This window comes from Cololabis saira, chromosome 13 (assembly GCF_033807715.1).
Source record: "Cololabis saira isolate AMF1-May2022 chromosome 13, fColSai1.1, whole genome shotgun sequence".
NCBI classification, from domain to species: Eukaryota; Metazoa; Chordata; class Actinopteri; order Beloniformes; family Belonidae; genus Cololabis; species Cololabis saira.
In genome coordinates this window covers 19,666,549-19,680,711 of record NC_084599.1, presented here as the reverse complement: position 1 = coordinate 19,680,711, position 14,163 = coordinate 19,666,549, and the positions used below count along the sequence as shown (strand labels likewise).

Genomic DNA, 14,163 nt, shown 5'->3' with positions numbered 1-14,163 from the left:
GGCGGGGAGGAGTGAAGAGTCAGTGTACAGACTGGACGTAGAAGAGCTCAGGACACAACTCATCCTGGATGTTTTGAGGATAATACTTAGTTATAAGATAAAAAAAAAGAAAAAAAAACTAACTACGAGAAATGATGGATATTTGAATCTGCTTTGAACGCACTCTCCACCTCCTTCTATAACTTGTTTGTGCCAGGACTTCTTTACGCATCATCTTTACGCAGCTTTACGCTTATTTTACGCTGCAGACGCTTATTATCCCTCAAATACCACCTCAAGCGAAATGTTCGGATGAGTCCAGTAACTTGAAAGGTAAGATACTTCCCAGAAACTCGTGATGCATGCTAAAATGATTTTTATCAAAACATTCACTGTGCACCATATTTGCACAATTGCGTTTCCAAAACGGGAAAATGATTTAGACTTTAATGAGTAGGTTTCTCGTTTCAACTAAAGTGTGGTAAACGTAGCAGACAAGATGTATTTCATGATAATGACGGAGAACAACTTGTAAGTGTACACATTTTTACATTTTCAGGCACAATGTGAGAATAATGTGGAGGAACTTGTTTTTGAGCTTCTTCATTTGTCTGTCACAGCGCTTTAACTTCAGCATTTCGCTTCTTATGTCAGTATTATTATGTCATTCACATTTTTATTTTTTATTTTTAAGTTCCCCGCGTGTCATTGTCAACACACTTGTGTAACACAGATGTTTTAGACTGAGTGATGCACTTTTCTGTTTTTAGAAGTCAATCAAACACACGATATCAAACTTTTTGGACTTACATTTAGAGCCATCCTTGGGATTTTCTCTTTCCCCCGGCTCTCAACCATCATGAACTCAATCAAACTTAATATTTGTTCCTCTCTAATCTCCATGTGATTGGCAGGACGTTGAAGAAGCTGTGAAATGGCAGCTGTGACTCTTCCAGGCTGAGCAGCTTCCAGTGTTTCCAGTGGTGTGGCGCCCTCTGCCGGTGGGCCGAGGAAGGTCAGGACAGTCTGCCGGTGGGGCCGAGGAAGGTCAGGACAGGCGACATGGGGAACACCTTTGACGAGGGGATGAACCGCATCATCGTGAACCACTACAACCACACAGGGAAGTGGAACCGGCCCCGCAGCAGTGAAGCCTGCAAGATGGCCGTGCTGCTCTTCATCTGCGTGCTGATCGTCCTGGAGAACGTCACCGTTCTGCTCGCCCTCTGGCGGAACAAACGCTTCCATAGCCGCATGTACTTCCTCATCGGAAACCTGGCACTGTCAGACCTGCTGGCCGGTGTGGCTTATGTGGTTAACATCTTCACATCGGGACGTAACACCTTTTTCCTGACACAGCAGCAGTGGCTGGCCAGAGAGGGAAGCATGTTCGTGGCCCTCAGCGCCTCCACCTTCAGCCTCCTGGCCATTGGCATCGAGAGGCACATGACAATGGTGCGTTTGCGCCCCTGTGAGACGGCAGGTCGAGGTAGACTTCTCGCACTGCTGGCAGCCTGCTGGGTTGTCTCGGTGTTTATCAGTGCCCTGCCCAGCCTTGGGTGGAACTGCCTGGACAACCTGCCTTCCTGCTCCACAGTGCTGCCACTTTATGCCAAGAGCTACATTGCCTTCTGCATTAGTGTGTTCAGCGCCTTGCTGGTGGCTATTGTAATCCTCTACATCAGGATCTACCGCCTGGTGACCTCGAGCAGTCGCAGGGTGAGCAGCCGGCCGTCAGAGCGCTCTCTCACCCTGCTGCGGACAGTGGTCATTGTTCTCGGGGTGTTTATCATGTGCTGGGCCCCCTTGTTCCTCCTGCTCCTGCTGGATGTGGTTTGCAGTCCGCTGAAGTGCCCGGTCCTCTACCAGGTGGACTGGTTCATTGCCTTGGCTGTGCTCAACTCTGCCCTCAACCCTCTGATATACACTCTGTCCAGCAGGGAGATGAGAGCTGCCTTCTTCCGGCTGCTGTGCTGCTGCCTTAGCAGCATGGAGCCCACGGGGACTCCCGCGGTGGGCAACCTCCACCTCGGCACCGTCATCCCCACAGCGGAAAACAGCAAGACCAGTTTGGGTGGAGGAGGAGGCAGCGGGGCTTGCAAGTCCACACTGAATAGGGGGAAGCTTCCCACACCTCTGAACTCTGACAACAGGTTTGGGGGTCCCTCTGCCACCGCCGTGTCCCACCCCTCCGGGCCTGCTGACCTGCTCTCAGCTGTGCTCGTGAAAGCAGGGGCTCTGCCGCCCCTCAGCAAGTTCTGAGCGGGCACACTGAAGTACACACAGAACAGACACTATCCTGCTATCAGCCACTTTTAGTTTGTGCACTTTGGCTTGTTTTGCTTTATGATATGACGATGAAACAATAACAATATTCCGTTGGAACCAAATAAATGCTGATTGTTGAACAGAATACAATCAAAATCACTGAAAGTCACTATTCTGTAATGTTATTTCCAACACTTCAGTGTCTGAAATGTGTTTGTCTCGCACAATATTTAAAGTTTAGTATTATTGCATAACCATGAGATACAACAGGACAATGTCATGGGTATGGTTATTCAGTCTCTGTCCCTGCCTGTGAGACAAGTCTTGGTAATCCTTCAAATGACAGCATGGTGACGTAAACTTTACACTTGTCTGTCTGTCGGTATGTTCATTTGTTTATTACTCCATTAAAAGCAGACACAATTCAATTGTGGCACTTTTTTGTTTGCATGTGTATATGCAGGAATTGTTAAAACGCCTGCAGTTACCATCACAACTAGATTGATAGTCTATTTATTTTCTGTGAAAACATTTTCCACCTTTATATTGTAAACTGCTATATTGTTTTGCATTGTGTGCATAAAATCGATCACGGTACTAGGAGTTTATTATTAATTCTTTTTGATGCACTGTGAGGGACATTTGTGTATTGCCAGACTAGCGACCTCATGCGGCTGTGACGCTCATCACACAGCAGGAGACAAAACTGCCGGTCGGATAAATATGGCACTGCTATCTTTAGATTGGTCCCACTAGCGGGCAAGAATCTGGAGTTCGTCCTGACGGTGGCACTACAGGAGAAGTAATGTTTTCAGCTCAGACTGGCTCAGCTCCTCTTCCCTTTTGTCAGTCTTAGCCTGACTGCTACTCTGTGAGCTGAGTTAGAAAAGGCTAATAACACTCATGAAGATGTTTACGTCTCAGCAGCACATGTAGGAACCACTCACACGTCAGCTAACCACTAGTGAATAAGAGTGTTGGATGTGAATTATTTAATGGTGGTAGACTGTAAATGACTTTCTGCCAAGGGTGATGTAGTGCCTGACACAGTTATATAGCAAATAAAAATCTATTTCCTTTTATATTTTTCCCACGTGTCATTTTCTTTTATTAAATTAGTGTGGCTGCTTGCTTTCAACCTTCCTGCTATCATCCAGGCTGCTTCTCTGCATAAATCATCACTGATTCGACAGTGATGGCATCTGTAACCTCTCACCACATGAATGGTAGACATTAACTCATGCTAATCTGTTGTCATGGTCCTCGGAAACGCTTAAGCCATTCATCATCCACATATATTAATCTAGAAGTATGCCAACGGGTCAGTTTATTAATTGCTTTTCGGACAGCAGGCATGAAATGTCATCTGATTCAACCTGCTGCACTCATTCATAAAACATCCTGATGCAAAACTGATTGATGATTTCTTATTACCATTCACTGGAAGACCAGGGTCAGACATTGTTGAATAATGCAAAGAAACTGATATTATTACTAAAGATTTCCAGACAGTGAGGTCACTTATCAATTAGTCATGAAAGTTATATTACATGAGTTTGCTGTGAAGAAAATGTGTCCTCTTAGCAGATAAATTCTCTGTAGGGCGTTTACAGATTATTGGAAGTATTGATGTGGCAAGGACCGCCGGAAAACAGCATCATGAATCTGGATACATTTTGAAATACATGTGTTTGTTTTTGTTCCCGAACAATTGTTTCACTGGAGGTTAGTTTCAACTGAACTGATAAATGGGATGATTAAATTAGTCTGTGTCTGGTGGCGCAGTGCAAAGCAAAGAACAGACAGGAGCTGACAGACTGACATTTCATACTCACCTCACCTAAAAGACGTGTCTCCGCTCCACGTATCCAGTTCTGATTGAAAAAGACAGTGCGACTGCACCACCAGCTTAGCATTTCCAGCTTAAAGGTCACTGATTTCTTCCTGTCAGAAATGTTTGGGCACTTTTTCCTGAATTAGCCAAAAAAAATTGTGGCCTGATGGCACATGGAGCATTTGAAAATGCCAACATGTTTGAGTTAGTGTGATTTGTAGTCTGGGAATCGACTTCCTCCTCCATTTTTATTTCAATTTAAATCCTTAGTATGTTATCTTTAAGTCTTTTCTATCTTTTTGTTCCATGACAGTAGATTTTTAAAAAATAGCTATGTTTTTAAAAACACATACAGGTAAATTTATTAGAAACAGGACTGAGGAGTGTTGCAGCTTCAAGTATTAAAAGCAATGTGAGAAATTGAATGAATCAGGAAACAGCTAATAAATGAGAACTAATACTGACAATCACATTTGACATATCAATGTGAGGAATAAAACGTATTTAATCTCAAGGCCCACGTTTTGTCTTAAAAAAAGGTACTATGACTTGAGCATGCATCAGAATAACCTGAATGGAAAATCTTCCAATAACACCAAGATGGACTGTTGCTCTGCAATGAGATGTATTGAAAAATAGTGGAGAATCCAAGAAATATTGATCAAAATCAGAACATACTTTGAGATGCCAGAGTCCAAATGTGATGCTAGAGTTAGTGTTAGTAAAGTAGTGACTTTAATGGCAGTTATACAGACAAACCCAAAGGCTGCAGACAGCATTGTGGTGGAACTGTGAGCATTCAACATCCACTGATGAATTCAAACTGCAGACTCAATATAAGTATCTTGTTCTCTCAAACTCAGCACCAAAGAAAATCTGTTAAGAAAAATAGCATATATTAGTTTGACAAGATAAATAAAGGTTTATAAAGTGTTTGTCACTTTTAATGTGTCTAAAGATGTCTATGAGTTCATGGTAATGATGGCTGAACACTGTTGGACACACGAGCCTGAAGTCATCCACAAGTGTTCAACCAGGATAGTGCATGTTGACTGCAAAAGACACAGCTTGGGATTCTCTTTGTTTTTGTTTTAACAGGAGTATATCTTATTCTTGTCTTATATGGGTTGATAGGAGCAGAGAACCACACAGAGCACCGGAGCCACCAGACCCCCCACTGTACGGGTTAAACTTTCAGACCGGTGTCTGTGGTTTTGCAAAAAAAGAATTTCATACAGTCTGATCACATCCTGCAGTGACATTCCTGATTACTGTGTTTCCCAAATGGAAAGATGCTCAGCTTTGACTTCAAGTAAGACTCGAGCAGAAAACCAAGTACTGGTAGTCGTCAATAAATGGTGACATGTTTTTTTTTTCTCAAGCAAATTTAAGGGTAGTGTTTTCATGAACAATGTAAGAAGAATTACCATTGACATTTGTTAAAAGTGAATCATACAATGCACTCCTAAAGCATGTAATTGGCATTGTTTGTCCATGCCGTATTTAGTTCTGAGATCAATTTCCTGGCTTCAGTGGACCTCTGACATTCTCCACCTGAAGGTTTTAATCTACATGAGGTTTATAAGGCAAGTTGTTTAGAAAAAAACTAAAACAAAAGCACAATCAGTAAAATTACATATTTGAGAAAAGGGGTTGGTTATACAGTTTACCACTTATATGCAGATATAATGTATCTTTGGTTCTATTTGTGAGAGTAAAAGTGTGCATAAATATAGGTCTATAACTGGATCCAACAATCAGGCAAGATGGGATCAGAGGAGACGTTTACAAAGGAGGCCGTCAATGTCATTGTTCCGACAAAGCTTTTTCACAGCACAAACTCTGATCAGGACAAGCACGGCTGCAATCAATAACACCAACAAAGGGATTGACACTGAATTCCTTTTAGGGCTGTGGTAAACCATGGCAATGAGCTGGTAACTCACCTAAAGGACCTTTAGCAAATGTCCTCATTAACACACCTGTACATCTATAACATGTCAAGATGTCTGCGGTTGAAAAGGGCTGCTTGAATGCAAGTCAATTTGATCGTATAAGTGCCATCCATACCCAGCAACCCTCTGCAAAACCCACACAGACTCTTAACTCACCCTGCTGAACAATGTTCTGCATGCCACAAACTAACAATGCTAACCGCTTAATGAATGCACCTCTGAAGGAGCACTTGCATCACTTACTTTCTCAAGGTTTTGCTGCTGGTTGGAGATCTAATTGTTGAAGACATACAAATAAAGATGATGTACTGTTCCTGACAACAGCTTTCTTTTGGTTACAGTTGGTGATTTTTAGTTCAGAAGTTGCCCTGATATAGTTGGCCAGCTATACTCTATTTGCAAAAATCCTCTCTTGTGAAAATCCAAATGATTTTAAGATGTCTTTTTGATACTAGTTTGATCATCATTCTGTCTGCCTCGCGTGGTTAATTTTTCTGACTGATAATTGATGATCCAGTACCATTCAGAGGTATGGTCCAGAGGCAGTTTCTCTGCATCCCTACGACCTCCTGGAAATCAAAGTTCAGTCCAGAGGAACCATACTAATTCTTGTCATCAGAGAGGAAAAAAATAAGAATTACACTTTCTTGGTCACTCGTTTTTTTCTTCCATCACCGTACCACGAAGGCCACCATAGCTCTTGTTGATGTTTTCAATAGTGCCGTAAAGTCAAATGCAGTTATCGAAAGAGACGACTGGGACAGGAACTTTCTTTAGATGGTCTTACCAATCGTAATGATGGGAGACCACGAGAGCTAGACAATATTTCTTAAAAATATTTAAATGTTCTTTCAAATTAACTGAAACTGCAGGTTTAACATGGCTTAACAAAAAACCTCTTTGTCTTGTTTTAAGTGCTTAAAATGGGACCAGAGTTCCCTGAAGAAAAGCCGCACGACCGTGGAAAGAACATCCAAACCCCACGCGGAAAGTACTCACCTGGGATTAAAAGCAGGAATCTTCCTGCTGTGAGGCATCAGTATTGGCCAACATCAAAATAAAAAACAACAATAAAAAAACCAATAATGATTTATTTACTCTGTGACTCTGATATGTGTAGACAAAGAAAACGCTTAAATTGGGGGACTTGGATTAAAGGACATGGAAAAAAAACCCTTTCAGCAACATATAGCAACATTCCTTTTCATTCAAATGCTTTCTGTGTCCTCCAACAGATTCAGTTTCTCCATTCACCTGAAACAAACACCCCAAATGGGCCATGTGCTAACTGGTCAAAACCCTTAATAAATCATGTTAACTAAATAGCCGTCACCAGTCCTTTTGAGGATTTAGATATGGTGGATTTGTGTCATTCACTCCGCACAATACCTATTTGCATAAGACTAATGTGAACACGACGGAGGACAAGAAAATCACACCCCCTCCCGTCACCATGATCCTGGCTTTATACCACCGTGTTGTGGTGGAGCGGGCATGCATGCATGTGTGTGCATTTGCATGTGTCAGATGGTTCGTGCACGGCCATGTTCGAGCTGTGTGTGTTTGAGCAAAAAGAACAAAGACTCCATCTGGTTCGAGCCACTGAATGTACCAGTATGAAACACTTCTGCTATTCTGAGGTCCCTTTTTGATGCGGCTCAGAGGTGGAGTGGGGCCAGGCTGAGAGCAGCAAGGGGTCTCATTTTATTCGGCCACTCACGCTGGGAGCCACCGAGTTGAAGCCATTTCTCCCCCTACGGCTGAGCTGTGCCACTCTCACCAGAGGAGACAGTCATTCATCTTCCCCTGCCTTCACCTCTACTGCACTTCGATTCAATATCGTATAATTACATGTGGAACAAAGACAGCAAAGAGCCAGGGAGACTTTGGTGATAAGCTCCCCAGGATCAGAGGGCTTTATCCTGGGTGCAGCTGTGAGGGAGCTGGGGGAGCTGAGGCAAAACGTCCCTTTGTAGGAAGATATCTAAGGAGATTTGCATTGGTGGACAGTCTTCCCTGCAATCCCCTCAACGTCCCGCTCAGTTAAGTACCTTGTCCAGACCTGTACAAGCAGACAGTCGAGGTGAAAAATGAATATTTTAAATTGAAAGATACTTCACCATCTAATCCAAGTCAATCATCCCATTTCATTCCTTGTTCCTTAGCAACAACAAAAACATCCTTCCCTGCTGGACACCCTCTGACGATATCTTATTAATCTGGGGCCGAGAGCCTAACGTGTGCTGTCTGCAACTGAAACCTATAAAATGTCTTAAAATAGATCAGATAGGCCAGGGGTCGGCAACCCAAAATGTTGAAAGAGCCGTATTGGACCAAAAACACAAAAAACAAATATGTCTGGAGCCGCAAAAAATGAAAAGTCTTGTATCAGCCTTAGAATGAAGGCAAAACATGCTGAATGTTTCTATATTAGTTATAACTGGGGGAAGATTTTTTTTTTCATTATGCACTTAAAGAAAAAAGTAAAAATGACGAGAAAAAAGTTGAAATGTTGAGAAAAAAATCTAAATGTCGAGAAAAAAGTTGAAATGTCGAGAAAAAAGTCAAAATTTCGAGAAAAAGGTCGAAATGTCGAGAAAAAAGTAAAAATGTCGAGAAAAAAGTCGAAATGTCGAGATTAAAAAAGGAAAAATGAAGAAAAAAAGAGAAATAAAGGAAAAAAGAAGAAAAAAGGAAAAAGGAAAAAAAAGAAAAAAAGAAGAAAAAAAGAGAAAAAAGGAAAAAAAAGAAAAAGAAGAAAAAATTAAAAAAAAGGGAAAAAAAGGTCAAACATTTTTGAAAAAGCTCCAGGAGCCACTAGGGTGGCGCTAAAGAGCCGCATGCGGCTCTAGAGCCGCGGGTTGCCGACCCCTGAGATTTGCCATATATCTTATTTTAATTTTCAAGAGTCCATTGTGAGGTTTTTAAAAGTTTACCAGTAACCGCTTCAGATGAAGGAAACAAAAAAGCGACATATCAATACATCCAAGAATCCACCAAACTTAACATATCAGATGGATGGATAAATATTTTTGGAATACTTTGCATCCCCAAATCCCCAAAAACAGCAGCTGCCTTCTTCTCCAAAACCCTCTCTGATTGCAGTCCTCTGGCAGGAGCCCGGCAACATGCACACACCTGCTCCCTCTGACCTCCAATCTATCTTTTCCATGACTGGCTGCCACAACTGCAGGGATTAGCATGTCTGGGACTGGGATAGAGGATAAATGAGCGCGAGGACGGCTGCCTTTAGGCCCCGTTTACACGTAGCCGGGTATTTACAAAAACGGAGGCGTTTTCATGCGTTTTGGCCGTTCGTTTACACGGAAACGGCGGTCAAAGTCACCAAAAACGATCATTTCTGAAAACTCCGGCCAAAGTGGAGATTTTCAAAAACTCCGTTTTCCCGTTTGCGTCTAAACGGAGGAAAACGGAGGAAAACGGAGATTTAAGCTTCAGAACGTCACATTATGCACCAGAAACTCACCAGCGTCATGTGTGCGACCTGTGTTTACAATTAGTTTGGCCACCGTCAATATTTTCTTGTATTTTACCTGTTTAATATTCTAAAGTCACACTTAAAAGTAACTCCCCCCCCGTCCAGCCTCCTGCTCATTCAAGCCTGTGAGCGCGTCAGCCAGCAGCATGAAGCCTGAATTATGGTTCCGCGTTAAATCGACGGCGTAGGGTACGCGGCGACGCGCAAGGTACGTGCGCGTCGCCGCGTACCCTACGCCGTAGGCTCTGCGTTAATGTAACGCGGAACCATAAATCAGCCTTAACTGGAAGTTACACACGTGTCATTTGTTGATGTTTTTCCAGGATTCTGATTGGCTTGCATGACGTTAAGAGCGTTTTCATGCGGGTCCGTGTAAACGAGGATTTTTTTGAAAACGTAGAGGGGAAAATATCCGTTTTTGTAAATACCCGGCTACGTGTAAACGTGGCCTTAGTCTGACATGTGTGTGCTGTCCCTCACTTGTGGCACTGAGCGTGTGTGCACAGCTGGTTAATTCCCTGCCTCTGTGCAAGCAAACACCCTGGAGGTTTCTGAGGAACTGGAGGTGGAGAGACCCATGATTGGTTTAAAGTTTGCATTTCATATTAATCAAAGGAGAGCAGGGTCTTGAATTACAGCATTTTTCTTAATAGCATTAAATGATTCCAATGAAATAACTTGACGTGGTTCTACAAAAGTTAACAGTTATTTCAAGGTCTTGTATGAGATTAGATTTATTTTCAACTTCGAAACTTGAAAAGATCCTCGTAAATAAACGATATTCTCAAGTTTTTGATTGTCCATAAACTCTCTGTAGAGTTGCTCTAACAGACACTTCTGCAGGAACGACTGCTGCTGTGAGCTCACACTCATAAATGTGTTAACATGAGAGCATTTTAATTTATTTTTTTACTTTTAAGTCAACGGCAGCTTATGTTGAATATAAAATCAAGCACAGCTTCACCAAAGTCCCCCACAAATGCACCCATTGAACCATGACAGGAATCTCTACATGAATATTGTTCAGTCCATCAGAAAAATGTCCTGTTTGACCCCTGTCCTCTTAGTAAGAACCTCAAAGCAGAATGTAGTGCATATTTGATCGATGCACCTTCTCCTGCTGCCTGCAGGGGTTTTGTCTGTGTGTTTTCCCTCCAGTCTTGCGTGCATGTTAGATTGATTGGTGATTCTAAATGAACTGCACTATAGGAGTGACTTTAGATGGTTGTTTGACTTTGAGATGCAGTCATGTTATCTCCGAAATAGATTATCGACCAGTCTGGGGAATAAGTCACCTAACGTCCAATAACAGTACAGAAGTGTGTCATGCAGAATAGAAAAAGGATGATCATAAGCAGTAGCCTATGGCAACTTAGAACAATAACATGACGATGGATTTTTGTACATTCATTCTCTTTCAGCTGTCAGACCCAGTTTGCCTATTACTCAGTAAACCGCCCGTCTTCTTGTTAACAGTGAGGAATATGTGAGATGAAAGAAAGAAACAGAGTTACAGCAAAGAAGGGGTCAAGCATTCTTGACCCGCACTCACAACTACGAGTGGGGACGTCTCAGTTTCTGCTGTTTTCATTCTGGCTGTTCTTTCTATGCCTAACAGTTTATGGATGCTCATTTCTAAACTGACATGGTTCTGGTTTCTTTGACATATGACTTGTGAGGCCTTAGTTAGTTTTATAAAAATTCCAGTGTTTAAAAAAAAAAGTCACTATACCATTTCCTGAATGCTTTTTTTGACTGCAGATACTGTAGTTATAAATAATATCCATTAATATCCTGTTCCTTTAAAGTGGACCAGCTTACACAACAGTCAGACCCAAAGATAAAGCAGCTCAGTGGAACCCATCCATGATTCATTTCATGGTTTACACCCGTGCACTGGCTTCCTCCTGCTGAAGGTATCTATAGAATGTATGTATCTACAGTTGTATATGTGTTTGCATGTCGTGTGTGAATTTTATGTGGTATCCTAAAATTCCCCGAGGCTGTATGGCATCACAGGTGTTCATTCCTGCAATCTTATGGTGGCAAAGCAGCTGCGGCCACCGCATAATTGTTGACAGATGCTGGTATGACAGCTACAAATACACACAAGCGTGGCGGACACACACTTTACTGCGCCCACAGACTTAATGGTTCATTTTAAAGTCACATTTTGTTCCAACAAACACAAATGTGCCCATTAAAAAATAAAATAAAATAAAGACTGAGCATGCTTCAGTCTAATATAAAAAACAAAAACTGACAGAACTCTCAAAAGCAGACACATGCTTGGAGCGAGACAAAAGCCAGAGGAGAATCAGAATACTTTCATTTTTTTTTGTATGCTGCATTGCTGCCGTCGTTATTATTCATACACCTCCCCGGGGAGGCTTGTTTGAAAAATGGGACTATATCAGCCCCCCCGTCCATGTCATCAGCCCACTGTTATTCTCACAAACACCCGCCCCACACACACACACACACACACACACACACACACACACACACACACACACACACACACACACACACACACACACACACACACACACACACACACACACACACACACACACACACACACTAGTTTGGAGTCTTTTTTTGGGAAGTAAAGCCAGGCGGTGTCTCCCTCCCATCCTTCCTGCTCCTCCTCCTCCTCTCCCTCATCTCCTCCCCCCCCAAAACACACACTTTTTTCACTCTTTCTCCCCAGCAGAGAAGGATCCAGCTCGTCTCCTTTTCCGTCACGCGGGTAATCAGGCTCTGCTATTTCATTTGGCTCTGTAATGAAAGCAATCCCCGCGCTTTTCACAGCAGCGCAGCCCAAATAATGAGGGCTGCTGCCTCACCCTCCTCAGCCACACCTCACCCCCAGCCGGCACCCTCTCCCTCCCAACTGCGCCGTTAATGGATGAAGGAAAGCACATGTGCGAGTGTGTTTGACGCACGCAATCTTGCCAAGTCCTTTGTGCCTCCTTTCCTCCTCTCCTCCTCTCTGGGCCGCCAAGGAGTCTATTGTATAAAATCTGATCAGCAGCAATGCTCTTAATCACAACCATTTTGACATGTTTCCTTATCAAATCAAACACCCAAGCAGACATGTTGCCTATAAGACATGTTGCCTTCATTACATTTAACTTGGTTATATCTATTTTGACTGTGATGCAACCACTTACAAGTTCAATTTCTATAAGTAACTTGTTTTTCAAAGAAAAACTGCTCTCAGGGAAGTACAAGTAGGCTACATGGTAATCAAAGCAAAAATAAACGTATGGAAAACTGACCTTGATGAAATTGTATCATTTGTCCAAAAGCGTCCATAATCTCTTAGAGATTCCTTCCTCTTGAGTTTTTCGGCACATTATTGGCCTTCATGCATTGAAGAGTTTTAAAACAAGCCATGGATTTTGGAGGTGTGTTTGCATCCTGCACTGTGAAGGAAAAGCCCCACCATGACAATAAAAGAGAACTTTTGTTTTCCATTTTCAGTCAATTTTAAACAATCATTTTCAAACGCCTTCCAACTCTTACTGACTGCTTTCATATTTTGCGTTGTGTATGAATAGTTTAAGGTTGTGAGTGTTTAACAGTTTCAACATTTCAGCTGTTGTGTGTTGATACATTCAGAAAAAAATTTGAAGAGAAGTTGTTTGTGTTTATTTTGCATTAGTACGTAGACTTTGCTGGTTGCAAAGGTAAGAGCTCATACTCAACGCTGATAGCTTGGACAACAGCGCTGCATGTGTTTCAGGCTGGCACACATATACCGATGATGCTCTGGTTCTGTTCAGGCATTGATTCCATCTTTTAGTATGTTTAATATATTAATAACTGTATTTACTACTCTTCAATTATGTATTAATTAAGATAGCTCTTAAATCTACAACACAGAAACCAAAGGTTTTCCTGTAGCCTAGACATCAACTAAAACCTCTTGGTCAACAGTTTTGTGGTTGAGCAAAAAACTAAAATGAAGGTGTTTGACGGATAAAAACAGCCAATACAACATATAACAACAGTAATATAATGCATTGGAACCTTTCTTTCTTTCTTTTTTAAGGGGTGATTTAACTATTTTGAGATGCTGCAGGACAACATAAGAAACCTTTTTGACGTAGACTGTGAGATCCAGATCACTGGCATGTCCAAAGTGGTGAATAGAAAACAAAGTTGGCCTTTCGGAGCAGCCCGGTCAGAGTCCTGGCCCGAGTCGCATCAAAAACATGTGGAGACAATTAAAAGCCAGAGTGATGGAAATGCACCTGGAAATCGTCACAGAGGAGGCATTGTCCAAATTCCCAGTGGCGACATGCAAAAAAGATTTGCAAGCAATTATAAAAACTGTTGGACTGCACTAATAGAAAATCAAGTCTTTGCCACTGACGACAGAGAAAAGTATGAAATATTAAGACTAAACATTTTTGATGAAACTGTTAAAAGGAGGTAATTGTTAAGGGTTCATCACAGCATTTCTGTCTTCTGATCTTCTACAACATTTATAACCAAAAGTTGTGTAGATATTTGGGGATTCACTTTATGTGAAAACTGAAGACTCTCTAGAAGCACTTTGTTTTGAATGCAGATGAGACTTAACACTGTAAAAACTGACATTTTTAATGGACTCTTGC

At 42.0% G+C, this 14,163-nt stretch overlaps 1 protein-coding gene across 1 annotated transcript; it reads left to right on the top strand.

The window, feature by feature from the left end:
* The first annotated feature begins 29 nt into the window (after positions 1 to 29).
* s1pr3a (sphingosine-1-phosphate receptor 3a) lies at positions 30 to 3,329 on the top strand. Its single transcript, XM_061738162.1, has 2 exons — positions 30 to 312; positions 894 to 3,329. Exon 2 carries the CDS (start codon positions 1,042 to 1,044, stop codon positions 2,239 to 2,241), a length of 1,200 nt encoding a protein of 399 aa, XP_061594146.1. The 5' UTR covers positions 30 to 312; positions 894 to 1,041; the 3' UTR covers positions 2,242 to 3,329.
* The last annotated feature ends 10,834 nt before the right edge of the window (positions 3,330 to 14,163 follow it).

Coding starts and splice junctions, on each gene's coding strand:
- s1pr3a (XM_061738162.1), top strand. CDS start 1,042: ATGGGGAACACCTTTGACGAGGGGATGAACCGCATCATCGTGAACCAC.